This window comes from Notamacropus eugenii, chromosome 5, assembly GCF_028372415.1.
Source record: "Notamacropus eugenii isolate mMacEug1 chromosome 5, mMacEug1.pri_v2, whole genome shotgun sequence".
NCBI lineage: Eukaryota > Metazoa > Chordata > Mammalia > Diprotodontia > Macropodidae > Notamacropus > Notamacropus eugenii.
In genome coordinates, this window is record NC_092876.1 from 335,933,585 (window position 1) to 335,955,116 (window position 21,532).

Below are 21,532 nucleotides of genomic sequence, written 5' to 3' on the forward strand. Positions count from 1 at the left end.
TTCCAACTTACCTAGTTTTTCTACGTTGACATTAGCCGTAATTATTCACTCTCCCATACCACATATCAATTCAGTTGTCAAATCTGTTTCCTTTTTGTCCTGGTATCCCTAGCACCTAGCTTAGTGCTTTGCATATAGTGCTTAATAAATGCTTATTTGATAATATATTAAGAATGTACTTTACCTACTGGTTCAGAAGCTTTAAGGGCCTTTGCCGAACTTGAGATTTCATAGGGAGCTTGTGTTGAATAAAGAATAACAGCTGCTTTGCAACTTACAGTTTTAAACAGGTGCCTGGGACACTGAGAAGGTGACCTGCCTGGGATCACAGAGCCAGTTGTGTCAGAGTTGTTATTGTTGTTTTTGTCCTTCATTTTTGAAGAAGACTATGACATCAGAGAAATGATGACATGACTTGCACTTGACTTCTTTTTGAGTGAAGGAGGGCTGTGCAAGGTCACCAGCCTCACTTTCTCCTCCTGAGCCATCTGGATCCAGTGACCAGATATTCATCAGAATGGCTAGAGAAGGCTCAGGATGCAATGGGAGACCTTGGCCCCTTTAGCCTTAGACCTGTTCAGATATTCACCTCAATGCCCATACAGATGAGGCAACACCCATACAGTGAATTGGCCTGTTTAAAAAGTAGTCAGAGGGTGGCCCCTTTAATGAGCAAAAGAAAAAGTAACTAAATCAAGCTGAAAGGGAAGGGAAACAGTTACAATTGATAATCACTTGTTAGCCAGGAGGGGTCCAGGAAACAGCCCTTAAGTGGAGTTTGAGCAGGGACCCAATCTGTGGACTTCGGAGTGCAGAGGTTTAAAGTCAGGAGAAGAAAGGACAGGAAAGCAAAGCAAAGCAAGCCAGTAAGCCCCAAGTTAACTGGGCATGTCTAACCATCCAAATTTACCTTCCTTTGGAGAAGAGAAGGAAGGGAAAGGGGAGAGAGATGGGAGAGAATGAGTTGAGTTCCGTAGCTAGCTGGATCCTCATTCAGGCAGCTTGTCTACTCACAGGTTGTGTTTGTTTTCGAAGAAGACCGTGACATCAAAGAAATGATGACGTGTTAGAGTGTTGGGAACTTGAATATAGATTTTCTTGAGCCTGATCCCAGCCGCCTTCACTCTGCTATGCTGGCACATTAAGAATATACCCCTAAGAAGACAGCTCTGTGAAAGGAAAAAAAATTAGATACATCCTGGAAAAATTTTTTACCACGTACAGGCTGTAGTCAGGTTTTTTAAAAGCTAGATTTAGGGAGAAAGGCAACCAGTTATTAACCCAGTAGTGACTTAATTTGGTGACGTAGTGCCTGGGTTGCCTTCCATACTTGCTGTTTAATTGCTAGCATGCCTTTGGGCAGGGTAACTTAATCTTTTGAGCTCTCTTGTTACCTTATCTGTAAAATGAGCAGATTGGACTGGCTTTTTAAAGATCTTTTCAGGAGGAGGCAGGGTCAAAATGGCAGAGTAGCAGAAAGAAATAGAGTAAGCTTCATTGACACACTAAATTTCTCTATGTAGATCTAAAAAATGTAGCACCCTGAATCCTGATTAAGAAATGCAGGGAAAGAAATAATGATGAGTCATTTTTCCAGCCCAGGTCAGCATATGGAGACAGACATAGAAGTCTATGGACAGGATCTGACATTCAGAGCATTATGCATGGAAAAACTGTGCACTAGAGTAGTAAGAGGTCTCCTTTTCAGGAGCCTTGTGTGTGTAGGATGTACCAGCAGGTGCTTATTGACAGTTCTGTTGCTCACTACCTAGTACTGGATCATAGATATAAGGTGAACTGAGGAGGGGATCTGAATTTATGGGTTATTTTTCTGGGTGAAGAACCCTAGGCTATTATTCTTTGTTCACTTGTTTCATTGTCTTACTCTTTGTGATCCCTTCTGGAGTTTTCTTGGCAAAGATACTGAATGACTTGCCATTTCTTTCTCTGACTCATTTTACAGATAAGAAAACTGAGGTAATCCAAGTTAAGTGGCTTGCCCAGGGTTGTACTGCCAGTACATGTCTGAGGCCAGATTTGAACTCAGGTCTTCCTGACTCCAGACCTGGCACTGTATCCATTACACTATCTAGCTGCCCTTACTTTAAAAATCTAGTCTAATCTACTCATTTTACAGATAAGAAAATAAGAGGGCTAGGAAGATTAAGTTACCTTCCTAAAGGCTGTTAACACTGAGGTATAAAAACAAGATTAGAAGTAATCAAGCAGCTTTGTGGCATGGCTAGGACTCCAGGAGTGGAGTCTTAATTCCAACTTCTAGCTCAGTCTGAAGTCTGCAGAGGAATAACTAGGGCAGGAATCTCAGATCAGAGGGAAGCCTGCTCTTAAGTTTCTGTGAACATTTGCAAGGTGCAGAGATTACTGATAAACTGAGTGCAACAGCAGTAGTCTACTGAAACTTCAACCAGGGCAAACCCACAGTTCTGTTGCTCAGATCCACACCTAGGTCAGGAACTTTCAAAGCTCATACTAAGTAGGAAGTAAGCAGATTCTGCCTTGGGTTAGAGAATTTTAGGAACACTGACAGCTTGTCAGGTCCTCAGCCTGAGCTGTTCCTGAGATCTTGGAATAACACAGAAGGCAGCAGTAGAATCAGCCTAGACTTTTCCTGCAAAAGTCTACAGAACATGACCCTAACATAACGTCTGAAATCAGAAAGTAACCTGGTAGAATGAGCAAACAAAGAAAGAATACTACCATAAAAAAGTTATGGTGACAGGGATGACCACAAAACACGTCTAAAACAAAGCCTCAAAGAAAAACACAACTAGGGCACAAATTCAGCTAGCATTCCTCTAAGAGATAAAACAAGTATTTTTTTTTTTAAGTTTAAAATATTTTTTACAAATAAAAGGGTATTTGAGGGGAAAATGAAAAAGAAATGAGAGCTATGGAAGAAAGAACTGGAAAGAGAATAAATAGCTTGGCACAAAAGTTATGAAAAGCTGGTCAAGTAATAAACTCCCTGAAAATTAGAATGGGTCAAAAATAGAAACTAATGATTTCATGAGACAAGAAATATTAAAACAGGGTTAAAAGACTAAAAAAAAACCCCACCTCAACAAAGCATAGAGTAAAAATACAAAAATGACTGACTTAGAAAACAGATTGAGGAATGAAAATTAAAGAATCATTTGACTACCTGAAAGCATGACCCCCCCCCCCAAAAAAAGAGACTAGATATATTTTAAGAAATCATAAAAGAAAATTGCCCAACTCTCTTACAACTAGAGGACAAAGTTAAATGAGAAAGAACCTGTCAACTCTTAAAAGAAACTTCCAAATTAAAATTCCCAGTTACAGCCAAAATCCAGAGTCTCCATCTTGATCAAAAAGAAAAGAAAATAGAGCAAGCAATCAGAAATTAAGAATTTAAAAGCACCAAGGACCTACAGTGAGGATCACACGTGATTTAATCACAATGATATTAAAAGAGCAGAGAGTTTTAAAGTACAATATTCCAGAAGGCAGATGATATAGGTTTACAATCAAGAATAACTTATCCAACAAAACCAAAAATAATCCTACAGGGTAAAATATATTTTTAATGAAGCAAAGGACTTTCAAGCATTCCTGATGAAAAGGTTAGAACTGTGTAGAAACTTTGAAATACTGCATAGAAGTCAAGAGAAACATTAAAAAATCAGTATGAGTGAGCTGTTTCCTTTCTAATATAGGGAGATTATATATTTATGCATGTGCCCTCCTTCTCTGAACCTTATTATCATCAGGGGTCATAGAGGACTGATTAGACAATGCCTAGTAATGGTTCTGTTCTGTCTTGATCTTAAAAGAAGAATGGAAAGGGAGAAGAGGAAGGGTAGAGTGAGGCAGGGGAAGGAAGATTGAGGGGAGATTATCTCTCATGATCTGGTGGTACACAAGACTTTACAAACAAGGAGGAAGAGATTAGAGAGTGAGGGTGAACCTCACTTTCAGCAGGAGTGATCAAAGGAGAGAACAATACATATATACAATTGGATACAGAAATACTCAGTAGGAAATAAGAGGGAAAAGAGAAGGAAAGATATATTACAGGAGAGATTAGTGTAATGCCAAACAAACTTTAAGCATGTATGAAAATGCTGATAGTACTCTTTGCAGTGGAAGGCACCGGGGTATCTATCAGCCTGGGAATGACTAAACAAATTATGAAGTATAAATGTAATAGAATATTGTAGCTTGATAGTATAGTAAAACAGTACAGATAGCAGAGTTGTTACAGTGATAGCAGAAGTTTTTATCCCAATGTTATGTTATTTCTGCTTTCTGGGACATTTTAACTTGAACTTCAAAAAGAACTTTGAGACTAAACTCTTTAATTCTCTGGGAAGAAAACAATAGATAACTCTGGGGAAACTAGTTCTAAAGCTTACTGATAAGTGACAGTGGGCACTTCATTTTGATAAATAAGCTGGAGAAAAGCCTTTAGAGTTTCTTTGATACCCAGGAGCTAGAAGCTATTGGAATAGATTAGAGTTGGTTTGCAAAATTAAGTGCGAACCTAGTCTACAACAACTACAACATTTTTAGATTGGAATTTAATGAAAAAATCATGCCAGAATTAGTACTAGAAATACTACAAAACTACATGTATCATTGGAGGAATACGTAAACACAGGACTGTTGATTTGAATTGTATTGAAAATTCACCAATCCCAAGAGATTTTTGTATTTGGAATATTTGTGTATGGTGTTGAATATTCTATTACTTAATTAGTTCAACAGATATTTATTCAGCATCTTTAAGGATGCAAAGTACCCTGCTCTCAAGGATCTAATAGTAATGGACTAAGTTAACACACAGGTAATTGACACAATAATCATATAAATACAGTATATAATAACATGATAATTGTATAAGTAAGGTACATCTTGAAGTGCTATATGAAGTACAAGAGGAAAAAAGTAGATATCTACTTGAAGAGTTGGGCATTATAGAGCACAGTTAGTATGTGAATTAATTGAGACAGTAAAAATTAAGTTAGATTTTTTGCAATAAACTTTATGATATTTTACATTAAAGAACTATCATTTTAATATACATTATGTTCTTTTGCTGTTTTCACTTTTTCTTTTACAATTTGGCATTGAATTCATAAAAATTTCATATTTTATTCACCATGAAACTGTATTTTTATCAAATTGAGCCACTACTAGCATTTGGGTGAACAGAAACAGAGGGTGAGACCAGGAAATGTCTCATACAGAAGATGGGATTTTGAATTGAGTCTTGAAAGAAGCCAAGAGGCAGATGGAGCATTTTATGTCAGGAACAGCAAGTAGGTCAGTGTGACTGGCTCTTCCGTGTAGGAGAATAAAATGTAAGAAGTCTTTCCAGGTAGACTTGGAGGTTGTTGAAAGGCTTTACAAATGAAGATTTTATGTTTGATCCTGGAGTTAATAGGGAGCATTGGAGTTTGTTGAGGAGGGTAGAATAGCATAGTCAATTCTGTGCTTTAGGAATATTAATTTTGGCAACTGAGTGGAGGAAATATTGAAGTGGGGAGAGACTTGAAGCAGAGAGATCAACCAGAAGGGTCTTAACAGTAGTCTGCTGTGAGAAGATGAAAGCCTGAACAAGGCTCTGAGAGTTGAGAGAAAGGTTCTGTAGTAGAGATGTCAAGGTTGAAATGACAAAGATTTTGCAACAGTTTGGATATGTGGAGTATGAGAGAAAGGAGTTGAGGATAATATTGAGCTTGGGTGACTGGGATTTCTTTCCAAAATGTGTTGGGTTTTTTGGGATGTAGTTTTCTTGTAGTGGTTCCAACTAGACTTGTAGGATTAGTACTGTGATAGAATTTCTCTCCTCAAAGTTATAGTGTGATTTGCGAGAAAGCACCATAGTTAAAGATGGGGGCTCTTAAGTCAATTCAGTAATGGAGTTAGAGAAAAGATAGATATCAGGACTCATAAGATGGAAGGTTATAAATTGTTAGAATGTCTCTGCTTGCCACATCTTTTTTAGTTGTAATTAAGTACAAAATAATTTCTTTTTTAGTTTTCTCTACTCCTTGAAAGATAAAATTGTTATCCAGGCAAATTATTGGAAAATGGATCAGATGCACTCTTTTCATGCAGGATTGTATTTCTAGCAGATAGAGATTTGTCCTCCCTTCTTAGTAAGTCCTCTGGCTTGCTTGTCTTTGTTCCAGTTTTGTTCTTTTAAGAGCTGCAGGTATCTGTAGTCAAAATTTGGTTGGTAGCACTAAAGTGTGCTTTCATAGCAATGTCTGTTCTCTTTTTCTTTCCTTTTCTCCTTAATCAAACTTTAACCCTTAGGCACATGTCTTCCTATTCCCAGGCATTCGTTCTGTTTCTTCTTAACAAAGTATAGTAATGATTGACATTTATTTAATATTTTAAAATTTACAAAAGCACTTTACATAATTTGAGGGTAGACATTCTGGGTATTTTTGTTTTCATTTAATAGCTGTGAAAACTGAGATTCTGGGAGGTTAAACAGCTAAACCTCAGTTGTGGAAGATGCTTAAGTTTTATCCTTCCATGGATGTCATGTGTACTTCTGCAGAGTCTGACATTTTCATGAGATCATATTTACTCTATGTAAAAATTTTGAGTTTATTGTGTCATCTGTACTGTCTTGATGTGTAGAGATGTACCCATAGATATTCTGACTACTTCCCTATTTTCATTTGTTACTTGGCATTCTATTTTGCCGCTTCTTTCTTCGTTAAACATCTTTGTATTTTTCATATTCTCTAGTTTTTGTGACTTTATCTGGGTAATAAGTCTTTCCTTCTCCCCTCCCATTCAGTTTTAGAGACCCCATGATCAGATTTGTAAGTCTTCCAAAAACATTTTTTATAATCCTCATGAGGCCTTCAGAAACTGAATACTTGTTGAATACCATCTAAAAAAGTACTTTCCAGATCCTTCTTTCCAGGAACTGATTTTTTTAATTGGGAGTAGTTGCAAAGGCATGGAGGTTGAAGCACTCTGATAAAATAAAATTTTTGGTTTACTTTGTAAATTAATTTGTCTACATAAATCATCAATAATTATAGAGTATTAAAATTATACTTTGAAACTACAGTTAATAATTTATCACCAAAAAATTTAATACTGTTCTTTAGAGATAGCTAGCCTGATCTGGTAGAGGAACAGATTTGGGACTCAAGATTTTTGATTACTTGGCTTTTTGGTTTTCTGCAATGGAATTTTAGTAAAATTATGAAAACCTGTGGATTTTTTTTTAAAAGTAGGTATATTTTAAAAATACAAAAAATAATTTACTACTGTTTATTAAGTAAATTGAGTCTTTGAGATTTTAAGAACACTGGTCTAGTACCTGATCAGTGTTAGCTGTGCCATAGCTTCTTCTTTCTTTTTGTGTAGAGAAAAGATAGCTTTAGTTTAATTGAAAATCCTTCTGGATTTAATGAGTTTGTGTGCCTCATTTTAGTTGGATCTGTGATCTAATTGATGTGGGTATTTCTTCCAGTGGCAGCCCATTCATTTTTATCCTGTGCAACTCTTATGCATAAGATAGCCATAATCTTTTTTTTTTTTTAAACCATCATAGGAGTAACCATTGCAACACTCAGGCCATCTGTTATTCCTCCTTATTAATGTGATCGGACCACCTTCTTTTTTGGTGACACATCTCTTGTATAATGTATTTTATGCCACCATTTACGTTGTGATCATTGGTAATATGCTGCAACAACCTACTTGTGTTATCACACATTCGTTGTATGCAGATTTCATTCCTCAGAGATTGTGATGTTCTGTGTTTCACAACCATATAACATCACGGGAAGACTTTAATTAGAAATAGAGGTTCTTGTTTCAGGAACTAATTTGATATAATTGAGAGAGCTGTATATTTTTATTTTTGAAATGTTTTATTGATGCTTTGACTTGAAATGTGAGATACTACACATATTCCCAAAACAATCCAGTTCATTATCCATCTGCTCATTGTTTAGCTAAGGGATGTATTTTCTTGGACAAACACAGTGGGTTATTTGTACAAGTCTTTATCATGGCCTAGACAATAAGTATTCTTCAGTTTCTGTTTTTTTTTTTCCTTATGTGGATCATTAGTCTGAACTTTTTAGTTGTTGTGGATCTTATTTAAGAGGCTCTGTAATATTCTGGGGTTGGAAACTCCACAAAAAGGAGCTTATGGACAACATTATTGCCCCTATATTAAACTCCTTTTCTGGATGCTATGATGGACATCTTCCACGAAGGTGACAACTGGCTTTTGTAAGCATTTGTCTGTACAACTACAGTCATCTGTTCTGGAAACATGAGATTCACTTATCCAATATTCCTGCTTGTCAAATCTAATTCTACCTATTCTGGATTATTGCAGGATCCCAACCATTCTACTTTGCTCGTTTCATCTATCATGTAGATTAATATTCCATACACATATACATACATAGAGAGATCTGATTACATAAATTCACTCTTCATAACTTTTTGTCACTATCCAGTTACTTGTAAATAAAGTCCAAATCCCTTAGCTTGGAAATCAGGGCCCTCCACCAAACTACTTTTGAGTGTGTTTCGCACCCTACCCTCCTTGACATACTTCAGAGGTCCACCCATGGAACCCCATCTCTGCCAAAGAGTTAGTGAGAGGCATTTCTCTTTGTCTCTGAGGACAAGCTTGATCATTATAATTTCACAATATTCAGTTTCAGTATTTTACATTGTTTTCATCGTGTTTATTGCTTTCCTGGTTCTTCTTATTTTACTTTGTATTAGTTCATATAAGTCTTTTCATAGGAAGACTGCTTTTATTTTAGTTTTGACTCATCCTTATATCTCTGTTGCTCATCTGGCTGCCTACAAAAAAAGTTTAGAAATCCCTAAACTTTAGGTATGGGGGAGGGACAGGCAAGCATATACAAAATGTCAAAATACTCTGAGTTACTAGTAACTTTTGTATTATATAGTACATACTTAATATAAAAATTTTTCTATCTTTGACCTTTTTTTCTGCCTTTTTTTAAGGTGCAAGTGAAAGTGTGGGGAAGCATATGCTTGAAGCCTGCAACAATAACTTGGAGATGGCTGTCACAATGTTTTTGGATGGTGGAGGAATAGCTGAAGAGCCTAGTACCAGTTCAGCCAGTGTATCTTCTGTCAGGCCACATACAGAGTATGTCTTTTTTCCCTTATTATTGTGAGTTTTTTCAAATTTAAGAGTTGTATTTTTAGGAGAATTACTTAAACTATCATCTTTTTTAGTCAGGAGGTGAGCACCTTAAAAATCCTACATCAAAAGAAAGTATTTGAAGTAGAAATAGTAATACTTTAAGGAACAGTATTTTTTCATCATGATTTTATTATGTAACCATCTAGGGCAGGGTTATCCTTGTTTTATGGATGTAGAAATGGGTACACAGGGGTCAAGTTACATGGCCTGTTACTGATAGAGTTGGGATAAGAATTGAGGACATCCAACTCTTCACTTCATAAACTGGATAAATTTGTGTTTTCTTATGTAAGAAAAATTTCTATATAAAATTAGATATCTAGAAAGAATTGTATTATGTTAATGATACTCGTTATAGTGACCAGTAACCTTATAAAAGATTGTTAAATGCTTGAGATATAAGTGTGACTTGGTTAGCAGGAACAGCTAAATATGTCCCCAAGAATGTCAAAGATAATAAAGATATCGTTGCAGCACTTCTGGTGGTAGCAAAAAACTAGAAACAGTAGGTGCCCCAAAATTGAGAAATCAATGACAAGTTGTCATGTTAGCATGTAATGGAATATGTGCTGTAAGAAATGACACATATGAAGACTTTTAGAGAATTTTGGAAGACATGCATGAACTGAAGCAAAAAAATAATAAGCAGAACCACAAGCAGAATTTACCAAATGGCTACTTTGATGTAAAGGAAACCCAAACTTGAATGACACCAACTATTGCATTGAATAATCTTGACTCCAGAGTACTGAAAAGGCACTGGATTATAGGTGTGGTTTGAGGGATACACTACACTTATTTGTTACAAGGGTGTGTTCAGTGCTGCAAGTGGAGGGATGATGATTCTTCAGAAATGACAGCAACGTGAAAAGGCATCAGTTTATCTTTAAAAGAACTGTTAACATTTTAAGATTAAATAAAATATTTTGTATTATAAATAAGCCACAGATTAAATTTGAAAGGCCAAACCACAAGCTGCCATCTTTTTTTATTATGGATATACTCAGTCTCCAGTTACAGCATTTTGTTTCAGTATAATAGTTGTGCTTTGTCATTATTTTTATAAAGTTCAGAGTATATGATCATTTTAAAGTGATTGCCATATTTTAAAATGTGTTCTGTATCATTTGGAGTCTTAAATTTTTTACCTAGGAAAGCTTATCTGTACTTCTGTAATAGAAATGAATAATATGACACTCTGTTTCTAAAAATCTTAATAATTTTTTATTAATAACTGATAATCATTAGTGATTGTTATTATAACTTATTACACTCTGCTAAATGTCTTTATAAAAAGATTGAACAAGTTTATAATTCTGTCAGTAATGGATGACTCTATCTGATTCTCCACAATCCCACTAAAATTGAGTTTCATTGCTTATAGTCTTGTCAATTTGCTGAATGTGAAATCATACTTCAAAGTTGTTTTAATTTGCATTCTTTTGATTCTAATAATATTGAACTTTTTTCCCAAGTAATTATTAGCAGTTTGTATTTTTTTTTTTTTTGGAATTTGTTGTTATATCTTTTAGTTAGTTATCCACTTAGGACTAGGCATTACTTTCATGTATTTTTAATAGTTCCTAATCCTTATATAGTTCAGATGTCATTTTCAAATGTCATAATAGCTATAATTATTTCCTTAATCTTTTTGAATTGGTGTGTGTGTGTTTGTTTTAGAGGTACTTTAATTTAGTCAAACATTTATCATCAATGTTTTTTTTAATACAAAAGTTATATCACCTCCACAATTCCAAAAAATACATTCTTCCAGCTTTTATTTTTGCTTATCTATCCCCTAACTGAAATTTGCAGATGTATTATGGTATAAGATATGAGTGTAAATCCAGAACCTTCGACTTCCAATCTCTTTCAAAGTGCATTTGTTAAATATTCCTTTCTCCAGGTATTTTCTGTAGTTCCATCCATCTATTTTATATCTGTTTGGTCTTGTCGGGTGTTTTTTATTTCATTGCTGTATTTCTCTTTATTTTTTTTGTTCAGCATAAGATTGTTTTGAATGATAATCATTTTGCAATATGTTTTGAAATTTGAGAAGCTTACACTGTTTTTAGAGAACGGTGATAACTTCAGTTGTAATCACTTTGCTTCCATCTCATGTACATGTCTATTAAAAAAATCTCAAGTTGATTTAGCCTGTGCATCCACATAAATCTCTTTCATAGATTCTTCTTTTTTTCTTCATTCATATTTTTGGAATTTGTGTTGTTAAATTCATTCTTAGTGTCCATCTTGCACTAACTTTCCCTGTAGAATGTTATGCAACTATTTTCCTTTCTCTGAACTTTTTGGAATCCACCTTCAAGCCATGCACCCAAAATTTAGGGTCCATATTAGATTATGCTCAGAATTTCCTTCCTTGTGTCAGAAGCTGGCATGGTGGTTCTCTCTTAAGGGTTACATCATTTTATCTTTAGCAAGCATGCCCTCCTTATTGCTTAGAAGCAGGTCCAGGATAGCAGTTTCCTCCTTGCTTCTTTTTGAAGAATGAAATAATCATTATGGTAAGTCCATTTTTAGATTCTATGATATTCATAGAGAAAGGGCTCTAATAGATGTTCTCTTACTTGATGTTCCCCTTTACTACTGTTATACCTCTGTTCCAAGTTTGTGACTTTTTTTCCTGGAGCCATTATCGGAACCTTCTATTAACTCAGTGTCTATAATGCAATTCCACACTACAGTATTACTTCTTTTTTCTTCTTCCATTGATTCTTACCCAATATTCCATTGTTTCCTTTTAGTCTGTGGATATCCTTATGTAGGTATATCTTTTTAATGATATTAAAATGCCACTCTTTCGCCCCTTCAAGATATACCCTTTCATATAAATCATATTTAGTCATGAATCATCCCACTGAGTGTTTGACACCTATAAGGTAGAATTTCCTTAATTGTTAGTTACTATCTTGAGTTTTACCTTTTTTCAACATATACCCTATTCATTTGTCATGATTTTCATCACTGAAAATCTTCTTGGATATTGTCTCCTATCCAGTGGCAAAAATTCTCTGACAAGTTGTCATATAGCCTCTTCTTAGAAATCTCTATGATGAGGACCTTAACTACGATAACTACCTTTTGTAACATTCCATTTTAGAATTACTCAGAATGTAATAAAGTTCTTCCTTATAGTGATTTGAATTCTACCTTCTTATAATTTACACTCCTCAGGAACCATAGGAAACAAACTGTATTGTGAACCCAAAGTTTTGTATAACTTTAGCCTAAACATCCCCAAATATTCAGTTATTACTTATATGAGGAGGTTCATAGACTCTTTACTGTGGGGTCCATCTGTTTCTCTTGACATTGCTTTTTGTCAGTGATCTTAAAATGTGACACACAGAAGTCAGAAGTATATTTTACATGTGATCCTATTAAAAGAATGTTTTGGGTTTATTATTTTGGACATAACCATTGACTTGTGTTGAGCTCCTAGTCAACTCAAACTCCCCAGTTTTTTCTTGTGAAATCTCTTTTATATAGTTAAAGTTTTATTGAAGGGCCACTTTTTGTTTTTGCCACATTTTCCTTTATCATTATTTGGGTTTTTAATTGTGAACTTGGCAAACATAAGTATTTCTACATAAAGAGAACAGAAAAAGAATTCATGTGAAACCAATGTCTTATTACACACACTTTTGTAAAAAGTGTATATTAAATTTAACCGACAGTAATGCCCATACTGCTCTGCTTGCCTGAGGCCCCTTCTGTACTTTTTTCTGGCCTCCTCTGTGTATTTTTTAAATATTTCATTGATACTGTTTTCTTTTTGTTAATTAACATCATTGTCCTTCTCCCCCTCTCCCCTAAAATAAAAGAAAGCCCTCTCATAACAAAAAGGTGAAATCAAGCAAAATAAATGAACATAGTTGGGTCAGGTCTGAGATGGTATCGTTCTGTACCTGCAGCCAGTCTATCAGCTCTCTGCCAAGCTATGGGAAACATATATAATCATCACTCGTTACTGAGTGATATTAAGTCTTTAGAAGTTGTTTTCCTTCACAGTGTTTGTTGGGTTTTTTTTTTTTTGGTTATTGTTTGAATTGTACCCCTGGTTCTGCTCACTTCACGCTGTATCATTTCGTGTGATTTCCTATGGTTTCTATCCCTTTTGTTATTTCTTGTGGCTTTGCTATATTCTGTTATATTCATAGACCATTTTTTTCTTTATCCTTTACCAAATTTAATGGGCAGCTGCTTTATTTTCAGTTCTTTGCTTCAAAAAAGTATTGCTTTAAATATCTTTGCACATTTGGTCCTTTTCCTCCTTCTGTGATTTATTTGAGGTAATACAGCTAGTGCTAGTATCTCTAGGTCACTGGTTAGTGACTTTTTGGACATAGCTCCAAATTGCTTTCTATAATGGTTGTACCAATCCACAGATTCACAGTGAATTAATGTTCCTGTTTCCCTAAGCCCCTCCATTTGCCACTTCCTTTTTTTGTCGTCTTTGCCAATCTGAGATCATTATGAAGTGCTATTAATTTGCATTTCTCTAATTATTAATAGTTTGGAGCATTTCTCCATGTGATTGATTCCTTTCTTTGAAAGCTACCTCTTCATATTCTTTTACCATTTACTCTTATTCTTATGAATTTGAATCAGTTCTTCATATATCTTGAAAGTGAGACCTTTATCAGCGAAACCTCCTGCAAAGATTTATTACCCCAGTTAACTCTACCTCCATTGATTTTGTTTATGTGAAATCATTTCAATTTTATATTTATGGTATGACCTTTTTAAAATCTAAGTATATTTAATGATTTATTTCTAATTATATATATATATATATATTTATATATATATATGAGCTATATTTCCATTTGGGACTTATCAGTATGTGTGAAGTGCTTATAACTATCACTTTGGCCGTGTACATTTCAGCTGTAGATTGACATATACGTATTTGACGTGCATGCAGATTTAACACTGTACTGTAGAAGTTTACATAATAATCAGTTGCCTTTGCTAAATGTGGTGCTCAATCAGGTAGAATGGAGAAAGAGCCACTAGGTGGTGCTGTGGAACAGAGTGCTGGGCCTGGAGTCAGGAAGACTCATCTTCCCGAGTTCAAATTTGGCTTAATTAACTATGTGACAAGTCACTTACCCCTCAGTTTCCTTATTTTTAAAATGAACTGGAGAAGGAAATGGCCAGCTACTCCAGTATCTTTGCCAAGAAAATCCCAAAAGGAGTCATGAAGAGTCAGCCAGGATTGAAAACAACTGAACAAGAAAAATGGAGAAAAAGTGGTTGTAATTGCATCAGGAGTCCAGCTTCTGTGAAATTAAGCTTGAAAATTGCTTAAAAGTCTCCCAAACTCCATGGGGATGATGTGTCTTCAAAGACAGTTTTCTTCCTTAGGTGCTTGGATTTTATGGATCTTTTCATATGGTCAGTAAAAAAAGTTAAATTGTGGTCGAGATACAACCATGCCTGTAAATAATTTCTGTCTGACCTATATTTCTTCATTGCTTTAATGTCTTTTTTCAGCCTGTTTTAGGTTCTCCAATGACCATTTGATGTTTGCATTTTAGAACTTTATTCTGAGTTAAATATGGACCCTGACCTTGAAAATTTCTTATTTATAAACTTAATCACAAATTCAGATATTACATTATACAAAGAATAACAAAAAAGAGGATTTTTCAGTACATGGTATTTTAAACTATTAAATTTAAAGAGATAGAAACAACACAATTGTCTTATTTGTGTTCTCTTCTGAATTAGTTTGTTGGTTTTTCCTATTTTTTAAAATTTTTATTGATGCCCTTTTAGTGGTATTTTTGAAAAGAAATTTTTGTGATTTTTTTTTTCTTTTGTTTTTACATCACCTACATCACTATATATATGACAGTTCAAATCCCTAGGGGTCTCTTCTCCTTAGTCTATTAGTTTTATATGCTGACTGATTTCACTACATTCATGAAGAGAGGCAACCCATGTCTAATTGGCTGTCTCTGTTGTGGGCCACACTCATGGTCTCTTACATCTACAAAGAAGTAGTGGGGAGGGAGGTATCTTTTCATATCTTTTCTTTGGGGCCATAATTGCTCTTTATAATTTGACAGTATTAATTTTCAGTTGTTTTGTTATTGTTGTTCTTTCTTATAAGATGTATATGTTTTCCTGGCTCTGCTTACTTCATTTTACATCAGTTAAGTCCTTCTATGCTTTTCTATATTTTTTCGTGTCCTTTATTTCTTATAATATAGTAATACTACATTACGTTCGCATCCTTTTCCTCTCCTTCTTTTGTAGAGATGAAGTACGAGCTCCAATTCCTCAAAAGCAGGAAATACTGGTAGAACCAGAGCCCTTATTTGGTGGTAAGTTTCGTATTCTTTCTTAGGATTTATCTGGCTTCATTGTTTTGCTCTGTGTTATACAAAAGTTATAGAAGGTATGAAGGTCTATCTAGAGGGTTTTTGTGAGAACTGAATAATTAATCATATTCTTTAAATTCTCTTTAGGAAAGTTGCTATATTCTGCTTTAATGAGCTAAGAAATAAGATGTTAAAGCTAGTATTTAATTTTGAGGGCCAAAAAAATGTTTTTAAAAATCATTATCCTTTAGTGAAAATGATTCTGTGATTCAGTAGACAGCTGCATCAAAAAATCTTTATCCAGCTACTTGGCTACCCCATAGTGTTTTCACTTTATATTAGTTCAAGTAAATCCTTGCATACTTCTCTGTGTCATCATGTTCATTGTTTCCTTAGAGCCCAAGAATATTCTTTTATAGCCCTTTAATACGAATTGTTTAGCCATTTCCTAACTAACAAGAATATATTTTATTTTGAGTTCTTTGCTACTACAGAAAGTGCTGCTATAAATATATCGATAAATATTGTACTTTTCTTTTTATCATTGACCCCTTTCGTGTCTATACTTAGCAGTCAATCCTTTGCATCCAAGGGTACGGATGGTTTTCACCGGTAGGGAACCTGTGGCCTGAAGGTTCCCTGCCCCTGGTTTAGATACTTTATTTGTATAATTCCACATTGTTTCCTACAATGGTTATACTAATTCACAGTTCTACCAACAGTGAACTAGTATTCCTGTTTTTTTCACAACCGGTCCAACATCAGCCATGCCTATCTTTTGTCATCTTTTCCCATTTTATTGAGTGTGAGATGAAGTCTCAGTATTATTTTGATTTGTATTTCTTTTATTAGTGATTGGAACTTTCTTTCATATGGTCGTTAATAATTTGCAATAATTTTTAGAGCTATATATTCATATCCTCTAATTATCTATTGGGGAATGCCTTTTGGTGTGCTACACATTGTTTTTGTCTCTGTATCTTGGATACCAAACCCTTACCAGAGACATTTGATTAAAAGGATTTTTTTTGGAAAGCAGTTTGGAACTGTGCCCAAAGGGCTTATAAAACTGCATGCCCTTTGATCCAGCAGTACCACTACTAGATTTATATCCCAAAGAGATGATAAAAAAGGGAAAAGGACATATATGTGCAAAAATATTTATAGCAGTTCTTTTTCTGGTGGCAAAGAATTGGAAATTGAAAGGATGCCCATCAGTTGGGGAATGGCTGAACGAGTCATGGTATATGAATGTAATGGAGTACTGTTGTGCTATAAATGATGAGCAGGTAGATTTCAGAAAAACCTGGAAAGACATGATGAACTGATGCTGAGTGAAGTGAACGGAGCCAGGAGAACATTGTACACAATAACAGCAGTATTGTGCTTTGACCTAACTTTGGTTGACTTAGTTCTCCTCAGCAATGCAGTGATCTAAACATAGGTCACAAAATGGGCAATACTTCTCCCTGAGGGGTGATGGAACAATGGAGTAGTAGCCTTGAATGCAGTGGGAGAGTGTTGAATAAAAATAAAGGTTGACCTAATCCCAGAGGGGTCCTGAGTCATTTTTTTAAAAAAGGGGGCAGTAGGCCAAATGAAATTGGGAACCTCTGGTCTAAGATGATTCCAAGAGATTGATGATGGAAAATACTGTCCACATCCAGAGAAAGAACTATGAAGTCCAAGTGCAGATCAAAGCATACTATTTTCACATTCTGGTTTTTTTCTTTCTTTCTTGTGGCTGACTTTTCCCTTTTGTTCTGATTCTTTCACAACAACACTAATATGGAAATATGTTTAATATGATTGTACAGGTATAGCCTATATCAGATTGCATGCTGTTTTGGGGAGGGGAAAGGGGAAGAAGGAGGCAGAAAAAAATTTGGAACTCAAAAATTTTATAAAAATGAATGTCAAAAATTATCTTTGCATGTAATTGGAAAAAATTTTTCCCCCAGTTGACCACTTCTCTTCTTATTCTGGATACCTTAATTTGGTTTGTGCAAAATTTTATCAGTTTCGTGTAATTGAAATGATCATTTTATCTTTCATAATTGCCTCTATCTTTTGTTGGTAAGAATCCATCTCTGTGATAGTTATACGATTTGCTTCTCTGCTAATATCATTGGGTTGATGGTCAGGTTATCTGTTTTGAATTTATTGTGTAATGTGATGTAACATGTTTTTCTGAATCCAATTTCTGCCAATGTTTGTCTTATTTTGATCTTCTTTATCAGATATATTGTATGTGAGTTTCCTTTTTAACTATGAGTTCTATGATTTCTGAGGTCCCTTTTCAACACTGAAATTCTGTGATGACAAAACTAGCATAAATCTTTTTCTTGATGTAATTTATCAAACATATCATAGTGGAGTGTATTGATATAATAAACTTTTATAGATCAAAGAATTTTAGGATTGAATTTCATGAAAAATTGAGAGGCTAAATATTTACTTCTCTTTTCCTATAGCTCCTAAAAGACGGCGGCCTGCTCGTTCAATATTTGATGGTTTTCGAGATTTTCAGACTGAAACTAGTAGGTATCTGTGGAACTTTTCATTCTTACCTTGGTCTTATTCACTAGCAAACATTGCTATCTAGATATCCTAAGTAGTATGGTGGGTAGAGCTCTAGATTCAAAATCAGATAGACCTGGGTTCTTAGATTCTAGTTCCCCATGGACTTAACCTTTGTTCCTCAGTTTCTCTAACTGTAAAATTGTGATAACAAAACCTATACTACCTACCTCAAAGAGTTGTATGGTTCAAATGTGACAAATAATATATATTAAAATTTTTGCAGATTTTAAAGTGCCATATAAATGTAAATTACCATTACTATTAATTGTGGAAGCACTCTAAAATAGTTCTCTAACTAAAGGTTCATTACCACTTAATAAAAATAAGAGATTTTTAGCTTGGCATTCATAGATCCTGGGTTTTGGAGTGGGTATCTGTGAATTTGAATAGGGGAAAAAATTACATTTTTATTTCAATATAATTAGTTTCTTTATGCATTTGAAATCATAATTCTTAGGAGGGGTCCCTAGGCTTCACCAGACTGCCAAAGCATCTGTGACACAAAGAATAGTTAAGAATCTTTGCTTTAAATAAATACTTTTTCCCAGGGAGTTGTAGCTTCAGATTTTATTAGTGGGGTTACCAGTAAAATACTCAAGAGTATCCATGACTTGCAAATTGCTTTTTTGTAAAATGTCAGGCAAGACAGAAGCTCAGTCTTTTCCCTAAGTCTGTAGGAAAGTTTTCAGACTTTTTTTGTCTTATGTGTTATTTTTCCTTGAAATGGAAAAAAAAAATTATATCTTTAAGACAATAGAATTGCTTAGTGATTTTGTTCTATCTGAAAGTGGGCTGGTGTGTGAAATGGAAATATATATATATATATATATGTTTCCTTTTTTTTTTTAAACCCCCATTGAGAGATCAGATGCTTACATTTTTAAGTCATTAGTCTACAAGAGACCTGACAACACTGAGAGAGACAGGGAGGAGGAGATGTACAAGGTTTAATCAATAGATGAGATATTTAGGACCTGAAAAATAAATAGTTGACTGTAGTTCATCATGATAGTAAAATGCTTCCTACTCTAGTAGTGTCAGTCTTGTCAGTAGACTTTTTAAATCCCTTGGTTTCTTTCATTTAGACAGTGGCATTTGTTTCAAGAGATAAGGTTTTCTTTTTCTTCCCTTTTCTCTACCAATGACAGCTGTTGTGAGAACTGACTTTTTCTGTGGAGTAAGTTGGATTAAGTGCCTTAGTCCATATGCTTTTAGAAGGAGCAGGGCAGTGCCACACAGCCTGAGGGACCTCAGAGTAAGAATAACTATGGTTGGAGAATTCATTTGGAGCTATTTGACCATGCCCTGTCCTGCTAGTTACTCATTCAGAGTAACTGGAGAATCTTATATCCTTCTAGGAGACAGTGGTAGCAGGGGATCTTTATCTCATATCTTCCACTATTGGAGTCCCCAAATTTGAAGTACAGTCAGGGATGACAGGGTCATCAACCATACAACTGCTTCCAGCTTGGGACTTCTAAGGATTTGGGAGCCAGCATCGCTTTAGGAGATGACTAAATAGCAAGGGGAAAAAAGGGGAGAGGCAGAAGGAATAGTACAGTGGTGATCGTTTTCTTTTCCCTACAATTTCAAAGCCAGTTTTTTAATTAAAGATGTTTTAGATTGACAGTACATTTAGCTTAACATCTAGTTTCATTTCTACACATTGTTTTTTTAATCTTCCCATTTCATTGAGGAGAGTTCTTTATACATCTATTTCCTTTTGTAAATGTAGTAAATTCTGATTATGTGATTATTTTAGTAAGTACATCAACATCTGTCAAAAACGTAATTGGAAACATTTGAAAAATACCTTTTCCTATTTCACTAAATTTGATTTCTGTCTCTTCAGTTCGGCAGGAACAAGAGTTGAGAAATGGAGGAGCAATAGATAAGAAGCTCACTACCCTTGCAGATCTCTTCCGACCACCTATTGATCTAATGCATAAAGGCAGCTTTGAAACTGTAAGTTTTTAGGTTACAAGTTTAAACAAAATGATACAGAAGAACAGTGAAAAAAATTTTGAGTATTTTTTCTTAATGCTTTTATCTGCTGAATTAGGCAATACTGCCTTTTTTTTTTTGTAGAGCACATTATTTTATTAACATGTTTTGAAGCTAGTATTGTCTGTGATCATTATTAGGTGATATACCTAGATTCTTTTGAAGTCCAACATTTATGTGAAAAACTTCATTCTCATGGGGAGATAGAGTAATAATGGATGGAAGCTAGATGGAAGGAGATAGTTCCCATAGATAGGTAGTTCCCAAAGCTCATTTTCTCAGAGCTTCACCTCCTCCAATAAAGCAAACAGTCTCATAATTGGAAGGAAACTCAGTCTAATCTCTACCTAAGTAAGAATTCCCTCTGCAACATATCTGAACAGTGGTTGGTCAACCTAGTTTTTATTTGAAAACCTTTAGTAAGGAGAGAATGCTTTACTACCTCAAGGAGGCAATTCCACTTGTAAATACCTCTAGTTTCTTAGAAGATTTTTCCATAAATCAAGCCTTAGTCTCACTTTTCAGAATAGGTTTAAATGTTATCAGATACCTGAACCCAACTATTATTTCCCCCTTATATCTTCTTGTTTCCAGGCTAAACATCCCTAGTTCCTTCACTTGATCCTCATATGATGCTATCTTATGATCCATTCATGATTTGGAGGCCCTTCACCATACTGGACTTTTTTTTCCTCATTTTCCAGCAGCTGGTTTGGAGAAGAATGTGGTTAATGTTCTCCTAACTTTTACTCATGTGCCATTGGTGACCTAAAACAAGGTTTCTAAGAGCCTTTTCCTTACCTCCATTTGCCTTTGCTAAATTTTCCTTGCTCTGAAATTGGTGCTCACAATATATGGGTAAATAAGAAAGAAAAATTTCATTACTGCGACAGTTATACTTCCATAGTTTTATAGTCATGCATAAGTTATACTCACATTATTAAAAATAACCCCTTAAATTGTCCTTCACTCTGATTGTAGTTCTTGAAAGAAATCTCCCTAGATGCCATTCTGATTGGGAACACTGGGAGGTTCTCAACAAGCCCTAAGTGCCAAGATATAGCTTGCCTGCTGCCATTACAGACATTATTTGAATTCCATTTCTAATCCACATTGTGGAACTCTCCTCCTCAGGCTAAAGAGTGTGGTCAGATGCAGAACAAGTGGCTCATGATCAACATCCAGAATGTGCAGGACTTCGCTTGCCAGTGCCTGAACCGGGATGTCTGGAGCAATGAAGCTGTGAAGAACATTATCCGGGAACACTTCATTTTCTGGCAGGTGCGAGTAAGGCTCAAGAAGAGTTAGAAAAGCTTCTTTCTTAAATTACAGGGGAAAGGAATAGTGGAAATAGATTGTGAATCAATGGTTT

At 34.9% G+C, this 21,532-nt stretch overlaps 1 protein-coding gene across 2 annotated transcripts in view; it reads left to right on the top strand.

Annotated features, from left to right (window-relative positions):
- The window catches only part of UBXN7 (UBX domain protein 7), a 42,450-nt gene that overhangs the window by 11,605 nt on the left and 9,313 nt on the right, over positions 1 to 21,532 (top strand). For both annotated transcript variants that reach the window (XM_072613668.1, XM_072613666.1), the window contains exons 2-6: positions 9,016 to 9,163; positions 15,509 to 15,576; positions 18,048 to 18,113; positions 20,009 to 20,121; positions 21,295 to 21,441. In XM_072613668.1, the coding sequence (XP_072469769.1) occupies positions 9,016 to 9,163; positions 15,509 to 15,576; positions 18,048 to 18,113; positions 20,009 to 20,121; positions 21,295 to 21,441 (542 nt within the window). The remainder of the gene's footprint in view (positions 1 to 9,015; positions 9,164 to 15,508; positions 15,577 to 18,047; positions 18,114 to 20,008; positions 20,122 to 21,294; positions 21,442 to 21,532) is intronic.